The sequence below is a fragment of the Syngnathus acus genome, chromosome 6, assembly GCF_901709675.1.
Source record: "Syngnathus acus chromosome 6, fSynAcu1.2, whole genome shotgun sequence".
Classification (NCBI taxonomy): Eukaryota; Metazoa; Chordata; class Actinopteri; order Syngnathiformes; family Syngnathidae; genus Syngnathus; species Syngnathus acus.
This window is the reverse complement of record NC_051092.1, coordinates 1,275,045-1,285,835: the sequence shown is the minus strand read 5'-3', so window position 1 is coordinate 1,285,835 and position 10,791 is coordinate 1,275,045. Positions and strand designations below refer to the sequence as shown.

Sequence of the window (10,791 nt, the reverse complement as noted above, 5' to 3'; positions counted from 1 at the left end):
TCATGAGCCCTTTTTCAGAAGGGGAGGGAGGCAGGCATCAGTGGGAGGGACTTGAAGTCAACACAAAAGTGTGATGCTGCTGCCATGGCGTGACACAAGACCAGACAACACAAGAGGCTGAGTGAGGACACCGCGGAGCAGCTTCTGCATCTCAAACAAGGTACTTACTCCTAATACGCTTCTGTCCTTTGTTTACAAAGAAAATATTGTCCCAAGTAGTAGCAGAACTCTGCCTAACTTGCCCTGATTATCCCCAAAGCTCCTTTTATTTTTCCTAATCCTGCTACATTCTCAACCCCTGAGCACTGTTACACAAACTCTGCTTGGCGCAGTTGGCATTTTGTGAACTGGATGCTCATTCAGTCCGAGATATTTCTTCCAAGATGACGTGAAAATAAGACCGGCTTTGAGATGGAATGCTTCTTGCAGCAAGCTGGGACATGCACCGCCAGAGACCAACAGTAGTCACTCCTTAGTGTATGTGTGTGTGCAGGGCAGGAAAGTGGATTTAGTGGCACCCACACTGTGTGGAGGAGATCATCCATATCAATGAGGACACCTGGCATGGCACTTTTCAAGCAGCAGGCTGTGGAGGACTTCTATGACATCGGGGAGGAATTGGGAAGGTGAGTGCAGTCAACCTCTCAAGCCCTTGACGCACCCGTGCGTGCCTGCGTGTGATTGTGAAAGCAAAAAAAGTTGTGAAAAAGTGTGCATTAGTCTGCATGTGAGAGCATGACACAATGTGTGTGCGCATAAGCAGTGGGCCTGTAAAACCTGGGAGTGTTCGAGAGCAGGTCTCAAGGGCAAAACCGTAACAAGTCATGATTTGATGAGCTGTCTCGTGAATGAGCCCCACCTCAGGGTGGAGGATCCTTGCGCTGAATGAGATTTGGGCAGAGCCACGAGACAAGGGCAATTGGCAGTGAGCAGTCCCATGTGAGGAACCCGCGAGTCCATTTAGCACTGACAGAAATCTTCCCTGCTGACAGATGGACTGGGAGGGAGAGGAAAAGCCTCTCAACGTTACACCAGTAGTTCAAATATTCCTTTTGACCCGTCGTTTGCTGTCTATTGTCACACCCCGACACACTGGACAAACTGGAAAGAAGCTTGGGAGTTATGTTTGGCTACGCTAATAGCGCTCAAGTTTGTTAGTATGCCACTTGCTACTTTTTGTTTTGCTTTTGTTGGCCCTTAGAGAACAGGTGCATTTGTATCCTTGTGTGGGATCTCGTTTTCTACAGAAGTACGAAAACGTTGCTTTTACCGAGAACTCGTTGACACGTTGGGAGAACAAATGCGGCTGTGAGTTTTATGATATTTCACTCACTGACCAAATAAAATAAGGCTGTTAAGTAAATCGCAGCCAAGAGAAATGTTTTCAGTCTTCAAGAAGTCTTTACAGAGCTTGTGGCCTGTGAGGCAATGTGAGGTCACTCCGGTTATGTTGAAGTGGGAGTTGGGGGGGTGGAGGAGCAAATGGTAAATAGAAAAGGGGATTTACACGATGCACGAGGGGGTCATCCAAAAACACGTCGTCAGTTTAGGAGCTCTTCCTGCTGCATGAGGAATGTGTTTATCATTGAGGGAACTCCGTGTTGACCTTTTGCTCATTCCTGAGTTCAAGTTGGACAGAGGTCCTCCCATAATTGTCAGCAGAGTTTCAAAAAGACACGCTTTGGTGACCTCTTACTCAAGCAGAACCATTTAAGTTGTTTGCCCTTTTTTTTTTTCTAAAAAAAAAAAAAAATGTGCATGTTTGACAAAGTCAGTTTGTTAAGGTGTCTGAAATGTAGAACCTGTCAAAGCTTGGTGATCATATCACATTGATGATGTCATCAGACACTATTTACTGAAAAAAAAGTAGGATTTAAAAAAGAATAATTAGACACCCTCAAGTACCTATAATATAATATAATATAATATAATAATAATGCAATGGTCATCCTCATAAGCCTGCCTACTGACTAAAAGCGTCCTCCATGATGTAGTCACACCCTGGAAATGCGCACCCATCTTTCATCATCCACCCATATTTGACTCATCCAGTTAGTGAGTCAACTCGCTCAATTATGCATACGTGTGCGTCGCATGAGCCGCGAGGTTGCTAGGCTCAGAATTGCATCGTACTATCGTGCCGGCGCCACTCGTCTGAGCATTCCTCCGACCTTGGCTGCGGTTAATGACCTTCAGCTGTCGCACGTGGAAAACCTGCCGCGAGACGCCACGTTCTATCCCGGCGGCCCGGCTTAGAGTTAAGACGGCCGGCACGCCCGGCTCGTTGCGGAATACCGTCTGCGGCATTGCGGCCTTTTTGTTCCCCTCCTTTATTTCTGTACAGATAAGAGACCTTCCTCTTTTGCAGTTCTGACGCAGGCACGCACGACATGACGATTGCTGCCATGACACTTTTTTGCAAGGATAATTCAACAAGTTCATGCATGTTCTTGTCTTCATATAAAATGGGGTCAACTTATCACTCAGGTCTCAAGGGCGGAAAGGTCCCGTAAATAGAACAAGCAGAGGGAGTATTCCGGAATTCACACACTCTCCTCACACACTTAGAAGAAGAGTTGTTATCATCGACTGGATTCTTCATCCTGTCCTCTTCCTCGGCTCCTCCATCCAACGATGGAATGTTATCTGTCTGTAACTGTATCATGCTTTCAATGGCCTGGCAGTGAAAATGTGATGCGTAGAAATCAAATTAAAGGGCCTCTTAGGAAAGCCAAAATGTTTTCCTTAACCTTTGTGGAAAATGTCAGTGATGAAGGCAAAATGGAAATGTTAGCACTGATTAAATTGAATTCCACTCTTTTGAATTCCAGCCAGATAGTAACCCCTCCTCCGTCTCCTCTATCTTCTTTTGCGTCCCATTTACTTTTGGTGTAATTCCACTGTCATCCAGTAGAAGGCAGCACACAATTCAGTTTGACGCAAAATCTGAAAGAAGAAAGAAAACGAGGTATTTCCAAATCAGCTTAGCTTTTGCTGTAAAGTTTTGAAAATTCATCCTGCTTTTTACGCTGACAGCAAGCGATGGCTGTAGGTTTATTTAATAACCCAAAGTATGACTGTATAGTGTGAGATCATAAATCACATAGTAGTTTGGCAAAAATAGGGTTTGTTTACTCTAAACACAACTGTGTTACACTCCAATAATCATTCAACTGTCTCATGGCTGGTCTAACGTGTGATTAAATACGGATAAAGGGGTGTGTCTGAATTACAGCAAAGCACCGTCACCACAAATGCCAAAAGAGTGAAGAAGAGGTCATGAGGTTAAAGCGCTTACCAACTTTTTTGCACATTGTTGTCGTTTGCCTGATGTATCTTTGCGCAGCTCGTCAGACATTCTTCTTCTATGTAGCAGTGAAGAGATGACAGGTGCAGAGCATGTTATTCTTAGCTCAGCAGATAATGTATGCTAACAGTAGACACAGGAAGGATCACCTCTCACAAGCACACTTGGTATCATGGACAAGCTCAACACCTCCAAAGCCAGACCTCGTTATTTACCATTAAGTTGGATGGAAAACAGTGAAGGACAAGCTTGATAAGGAACGTCATGATTCACTAAGAGATCATTCTCGCTGTGTTGTGAAATTTTTCGGATGACAATTCTTTGCTCCTTGGCAGGAAATTTGCTCAAGAGGGAGGACAGCAACTTGCGGCTTGACGTGATTGTTCTCAAACAGGAAGTGATGGATCATAGCACAATATTTCACTCACAACTTCCTTCCAGACGTTAGCCTTCACCATCCGCTATATCCTGTTGACACTTGAGGATTGAATTCCTCTGGTGGTAACACCAGATGTTTCAAACGAATCGTTTTGTTTCTGCAGCGGCCAATTTGCGGTGGTCAAGCGTTGCACGGAGAAGAGCACGGGCCTCATATTCGCCGCCAAGTTCGTCAAGAAGCGGCAGAGTCGGGCCAGCAGACGCGGCGTGAAGCGCGAGGAGATCGAGAGGGAAGTGGACATCCTGCAACAGCTGCAACATCCTAACGTGGTGGCTCTTCACGACGTCTACGAGAACCGCACCGACGTGGTGCTCATCCTTGAGCTGTGAGTCCAAAACGCAACGGCACAGCTCCAAATGTGTCTAAGTTTGATAAAGCCAAGTCAAACTGTACTTTGGCATTTTCAGTTTGCCAAACGTTTGCTCAGTGAGTTTCTGCGTCCTTGTTTATTGTTTGCTCTCATTCCTGTACCCGAGCGGTTCTCACAGAATCAATAATGCCGGTTTGGAATAGAGGCCGGGGCGCCTCGCCGGAACGCGGAAGACCCCATTAGAAACCGTGAATGCTCAGTTTAGCATCTGACTGCTTTTGTCAGCCACGTGACGTGACGGAGTGCGTCACTAAGCCGGTCGTGTTTTCAACGCGCCTTCGTTGGAGTTGTGCCAGTTGCTTTGTATGTCGACCTCCTCATCAATTCTTCTTAATATAACATTGAAAGAAGGGCAACGTTGTTGCCAAAACAATCCCAGGCATTCTAATTGAGCGCATCTCAGTCCTGAGAACATTTCGGAGGGTTTGCCGCATGACTCACTCTGTGTGTGTTACAGCGTTTCTGGCGGAGAGCTTTTCGACTTCCTGGCTCGTAAGGAGTCGCTTTGTGAAGAGGAGGCCACTCAGTTTATCAAACAGATCCTGGACGGTGTCCAGTACCTCCACTCCAAGAGGATTGCGCATTTTGACCTCAAGGTACAACATATTCATCATGTCATGTGACTTGAGGGAGGCTCATGTGAAATACGCTTGATGTAAGGCTATCGCAAACCGCACTTCCTTCCTGTTTTCGGAGGCAGACGTCCACACTCTCAGATAGAAACGCTGCTAGGTTATCAAATTTGTTTCGACCACATTACACGCTGACAGTCATCGTCCTGTTTGTCTGCAGCCACGGCTCAATATGATTTGATTTTGGTTGTTTGGTTTTGCTAGAAACGGCCGCATTTTGGTATTCTGGGAGGTAAATTCAATTAATTATGTAGGATTGGATTTTTTTTCATATAAGGCCTTTAAATGGCTTCTCATCAATATCAAAGTAATCACTGTGTTGTTTTCCTTCATGCTTGCACAAAAGGCCCCTTTGAGAAGGTATTTGGTGTTGTCGCCATTTTGTGTGTACGATTACAAATGGGAAAATAAAGTCCTGATAAATCTTCCAATTGTTTTTTGTTGTTCTCTAGCCAGAAAATATAATGCTACTGGACAGGAACATTCCTCTTCCCCGCATTAAAGTGATCGATTTTGGATTAGCGCACAAGATGGAAGCCGGAGCGGAGTTTAAAAATATTTTTGGAACTCCTGAATTTGTTGGTAAGTCTTTTTGGGATTTGGTAATGGTTGCTATAAAAGGAAATTGTCGGCTGATGTGGTGCTGTTTGTTTTTCAGCTCCGGAGATTGTTAATTATGAGCCTCTGGGGTTGGAGGCCGATATGTGGTGAGTTTTTCAAAAGTTTTTTCTTTTTTTTTTGGCAAGAATGTGACCTTCTCTTGTCCCGTCCTCTCATAGGAGCATTGGAGTCATCACGTATGTACTGTAAGTTGAATAAAAAACCTAAAAGTGTCCAAAGGAGATAATCATAATTTCTCAGTTGGTGTTTTTTTTTTTTATTTTAGTTTGAGCGGCGCGTCACCTTTCCTGGGTGAGACAAAGCAGGAAACGTTAGGGAACATCTCAGCCATGAGCTACCAATTTGACGAGGAGTTCTTCAACAACACGAGTGAGCTGGCCAAGAGCTTCATCAGACAGCTGCTGGTGAAAGACACAAGGTACAACAATGGCCCCCTCTCTCAACCTTTGCAGAATATTTGCGCTTTCAACAAGCAGGCATCTTGTTCTTATTGCCTCACATATGTTTGCTATTGTATCACACCTCCAGGAATTGAAACTGAACCTGTTTGGTTACGATGAACGTGATCCTGAGGGGGTTTGCATCACTTGTGCTTGAGGATATTTACTCAGCTGCATTTTCTTCGTTTTAGGAAACGAATGAACATACAAGAGGCGCTCAACCATCCGTGGATTAAGGTACTGTGCGTGTGTTTTTATTGTGTTGTTGCACGTGTTTGTAAAGTAGCATGTTAATCCATCAAAGGAAAATGATGGGACCACTTTATTAGGAACACTTGCGCAATATCATGAACCAATGTGAGCGGTGTGTCATAAATAATGTCTGCTTATTGAGGTGATCAAATATCTCAACCTTCTTCTTCTGACTTGGCTGCATATGGTAAAACCAAAAACAAAAAAACAAACGCATGCTCTTGCTGTTTTTTTGTTGCCTAAATGTGTCACACGTAACCCGGGCCGGCAATGCTCAACGGACGTCACACACTAATCCTACGGAATCACCTCCGACTGGGAATCACCACTGCGTGTGTTGTGGATCTCCAACTGAGAGCTAACCTCTGACTCAGTGTTCCTCCATCCTTGTGTCTGAAGTCCTTCGCCGCCCCGGATGCTGAGCAGAAAGCCGAGGAGTTGAAGACCAAACGTCTCAAGGAATACACCGTCCAGTCCCATTCCAGCATGACCACAAACAACTCGTACGCCAGCTTTGAACGATTTGCCCGCGTGGTGGAGGACATCGGTTTGTTGGAGACCGAGGTGACACAGGTGGCGGGGGCCCACCGTACCTTGCAAGATGACCTGGAGGCTCTGCTCGACATTTATAACGACAAAGAGGCCTGGTACAAAGAGGAGAACGAAAGCACCAGGAGGCAACTCTCCCGAGTCCGCTATGAGTATCGCAAAGTGGAAGCCACCAGGAGGCTGTTGAGGGAAGAGCTGTCGGGCGTGGGCGCCAACTTGGAAAGCATCAGCGAGAAGTACCAGGAGAGGGAAAATCAGATGGACGCGCTGAGGCAGGAGCTGAACTCGGAGCTGCAGTGGCTGCAGGAGGTGGTTAGCTCTTTGGATCCACAGGGAGCACATGATAGCTGTCTGGACATAGCGCTGAAGGAGCTGCTGCATCAGGGGACCCCAAAACCCCTCACAGAGTCAAATTGATAAGAGGAGAGAGAGACTTTGGGGTGTGATGACTTTTAACATGCTTTTGGATACTTGACACATTGGTTGTGGAAGCAAGTTAGACTGAAGTCCCTGTCAAGTGAAAATAAACTCTTCTAATGTGACATAGTCATTTGGGTTTTCACACCAAATGATGATTGAAACAAAAATTGGCTTCAGAATCTTGAAAAATCTAATTGCGAACCTCCCACAGGACGTCAACAGGGCTTAAAGGGAGGCGCTAGCTTGTGAGCTAACGGGTCTTTTCCTAGTCAAAAATAGTTAAGAATTCACTTTACAGGGTCTTTAAAAATGTCAAATCAGGGAAAAATGATGCTTTTTCTTTGTCTGCCATTGTATTTCTTTATATCTGACATTTGTTTTCCCTCTAAAAAAATCGGATGAAGGTATTGTCAGTTCTTATATCTTCCTCCACGTCAGACTGATTCAAGCATGGAACCGAATGGGGCCCATAAACAGGTCTTTCCAGCATAAACATGTCCAAAGTGCAAAGTGGAGAACATTGGTTTCATGCTCCAAGTACATTTGATTATTTTCGCTCTGAGATGTGTTAAGCAAGCACGATGGCTTGTAGGCAGACTCTGATAGGTTTGAATTTTGGCAAGCGGAGGCTGTGAATGTTGTGTTATCCATTATTTATGGCTTCGCTGTGTTCTGAATGCCAGAGTGTAAAGCCAATCTTTCTAATGGAATTACACTTTTAATTTATTTTTCATTCCATTTTTTGATTTAGTTTGTAACTTGGCAAGCAATTAAGTTACCTTTGCCATGATGATGATTTGTTGGTTTGCTTCCTTTTTCAAAGATCTCTTCTTAGTAGAAATATTACTTATTTTATTTATGTATTTATTTATTTATTTATTTTGCACAATATTTATTTCTTGGCTATATTTTGGAAAACTCCAAGCATATAAAAATGCATTTATCCGATCTTACATGCCATACTTCTGTTCCTTACAGTTACAATGTGCACTTTTTTGACTTCTGTGAAAACATTCACAATTTTTAAATTCCCCAATTAAATAGTTTTATTAAATCAGTTTGTGTTCATTGTATATTGTTTGCCCAAATTGATATGATATTCCATTTTATTTTTACTAATCACACTTTATGTGAGTATGTGCATCGAATATTTTATTTAATTTTTTTCTCATGTTGTCATTACTTTCCTCCGCAGCCTCACAATACAAGACAAGCGATGGTCAAGAGGTTGTCAATAGTCAACTTGGAGAACTTCAAGAGGCAGTACGCCCGACGTAGGTGGAAGGTAAAACTAACCGCACCTAATTATCACATTACTGAAAAGAATAAATTCTTTCATTTCATGCTTCTTTTTTTTTTTTTTACAGCTCTCATTCCGGATCGTTGCTCTGTGCAATCACTTAACTCGGATCATGAAGAAGGGCCACAAATTGCCAGCGGAGGACGGGGTAAGAATCACAATGAAAGCAAATTTATTATGAGTGCACGTGTGTTAACTCCCCCGTGTGTTTTCTGTCAGAGGGATTGTGAAAGTGACCAGGAAGAAGAAATTGAAATCCTGAAGAGGCGGCCGAGGACCAGAAAGAGAAGCAGCACTTCCTGAAAGAAGCATCTTAAAACATAGATGTGTTCACGTTCCTGTTGTGAGACAGCTGTTACTCATCATCAAAAAGCAGCCTATAAGTTTCCGCCACATCATCTGCTGGCATGTTACGTAGCATTTTCAATGACTTTTTTTTTTTTCTTCTTGCTGTAGTAGGATTATTGTTGACAGGATGTGATGAGGTCGTGTTGCTTCACTGATGTAGACAGCTTCCGCGAATAACACGTAGTCTTAAAAATCCTTCAGCTGCCGGGTGCTGACAGCGGGGTTCTCTTCTTATTGAGTGGGCCGCATGGTCCAAAATGTGGTTCCATTATCTCTTTACGGAGCCGTAATTGTTAACATATATACATACAAGTTCAGAATGGACTTTGAATGCCTCATTATGAGGCAAATAAATCATTAGTCTCTTCACATTTGGAAGACAATGATAGTTTAAAAATGTCTTTTTGGAATTCGCTAATGATGTTTTAACAATGAAATATCTTTTTACAGTATTGTTTTGTAAACGTTGAATATCAAAGTGTTTCAGCAAGCGATGGCGATGATGGTTGTGATTATTAATTGCTTCAGTGGCTTATGAAAATCGTGTGATATAACAGTGTATAAATAAAGTACATATGTAATATACTTCATACAGTACAAGCTCTTATGGAATCATTTGTAATCTATTTATGGTGTAAATATGAACATCAACCAAACGTCTTACTTGTTTTAAACAAACGTTCTAATTTACTACATGTTTACTTTGATGCGCTGTTAGTTGAAACAGTGTTTAATAAACTCCTCAAACTTACTGAAAGCGCATGTGATTTTCTTCTTTTTCATGACAATATAATATATCAAATATGTGAAAGAGTTCATTGAGCCAAGCGGTCACTTGCTCTTTCTCACAAGACTCATGTTGTTTGGGTGCAATCATTCTGAAAGTGATTAGAGCGATCATTGGAGCAGATCTGAATGAATGTCTGGCAGCAACACAAAGTAGGCCACTGCAGCATGCCGAGCGAGATGGTGGGCGACATCCAGTTGCTCGGGGCCAAAATTCCTTATCACATTTGTACAAGGAATGACACAATGTTCAACTTAAATTTGACATTTAAATCATCACATCTGTCCATCTTTCAAGTGTGACGCAATGGCGGCCGAGAGGGTGTTTGGCTTTGGTCATTTGTCCACAAGCGGTCATTCTCCCATGCAGAAAAAAGAATGCATGGAGAAGCTATGGACAATGTTGAAGGCAAACAAAATGAGGGACTGATAGCAATATTAGGCCTCCGCTTTGTTTTAATGAATTTAGTTGATTTTAACATGGAAATGACTTTAAATGAACCTATAACTGAAAAAAAAATCTTTGAGATTTGTATTTATAAGGACCATTTGCATTATTTTTTAATATATTGGTTGAAAAAAGATAAGGAAAAAGAAAATAGGACCTATGTTAGGGTGTGGTTAAAAGGAAACCAGCTGGCATGGAACAGGAAATGGGGAAACATTTTAAGGAGACACACCTTAATTAGACGAGGAAGGAGAAAATATTCCATCTGTCATGGAGGTGTGTATTGTGTATTATGTTACATTGAATGAAATTAAATGTGTATTGTATAGAAACGTCACAAAAACGACTAAATATCGCTGGAAGCGTAAAACGGGTCTGTCTGGGCGGAAACACCTTCAACATAAAGTCAGCACAGCTCGCTAGCTAGCTAGCTAGCTATTAAGCCACGGTGTTTTGCTAATTCACGATACTTATTCTTGAACTGAATTCAACAATATTTTTTTTAATATTTTGATTTTACTTTACATGTATGACTCATGCACAAACGTATCTGTCAATATGTATCTAAAAATGGCTAACAATTTCTTTTTTTTATTCCTGTATGTTCCTCGTCTACATTTGGAAATCCTTTTCAATCCCCAAGTTTGAAAGTTTACCTGGTTACTTTGAACAACTAATACACAGAGACAACAACATAGGTAAGTTGACTTTCCCTATTATTTTGGGGGGTCATAAATATAATTGTCACTTTTAACGGGAACCCATTGAAATAAAATTCTTGAAGAATGTTGTTGAAGACTTAACTGTTGTGACCTGACAAATCATTTCTTCAGAATTGTCTTGAATTAATCATTTCCCCCTGTATTGTTTTACGTGAGC

General features: G+C 42.4%; 1 protein-coding gene across 2 annotated transcripts; it reads left to right on the top strand.

The window, feature by feature from the left end:
• Window positions 1-23: 23 nt before the first annotated feature.
• dapk2b (death-associated protein kinase 2b) lies at window positions 24-9,429 on the top strand. 2 transcript variants are annotated; one of them, XM_037254039.1, is made up of 12 exons: window positions 24-160; window positions 494-626; window positions 3,850-4,071; window positions 4,574-4,712; window positions 5,201-5,330; window positions 5,407-5,455; window positions 5,528-5,554; window positions 5,635-5,787; window positions 6,001-6,046; window positions 8,226-8,315; window positions 8,398-8,478; window positions 8,550-9,429. In XM_037254039.1, the coding sequence occupies exons 2-12, from the start codon at window positions 550-552 to the stop codon at window positions 8,631-8,633; spliced, it is 1,098 nt and encodes a 365-aa protein (XP_037109934.1). In that variant the 5' UTR covers window positions 24-160; window positions 494-549; the 3' UTR covers window positions 8,634-9,429. The 2 variants fall into 2 exon arrangements, with proteins under 2 accessions (XP_037109934.1, XP_037109933.1); XM_037254038.1 differs by lacking the exons at window positions 8,226-8,315; window positions 8,398-8,478; window positions 8,550-9,429 and adding an exon at window positions 6,461-8,168.
• Window positions 9,430-10,791: the final 1,362 nt, after the last annotated feature.

What these genes read in the sequence shown, in the direction of transcription:
- dapk2b (XM_037254038.1), top strand. Translation starts at nt 550, where the DNA reads ATGAGGACACCTGGCATGGCACTTTTCAAGCAGCAGGCTGTGGAGGAC. An exon ending in ATCGGGGAGGAATTGGGAAG is followed by an intron (nt 627 to 3,849) that starts GTGAGTGCAGTC and finishes TTGTTTCTGCAG; the next exon opens with CGGCCAATTTGCGGTGGTCA. An exon ending in GGGTTGGAGGCCGATATGTG is followed by an intron (nt 5,456 to 5,527) that starts GTGAGTTTTTCA and finishes GTCCTCTCATAG; the next exon opens with GAGCATTGGAGTCATCACGT.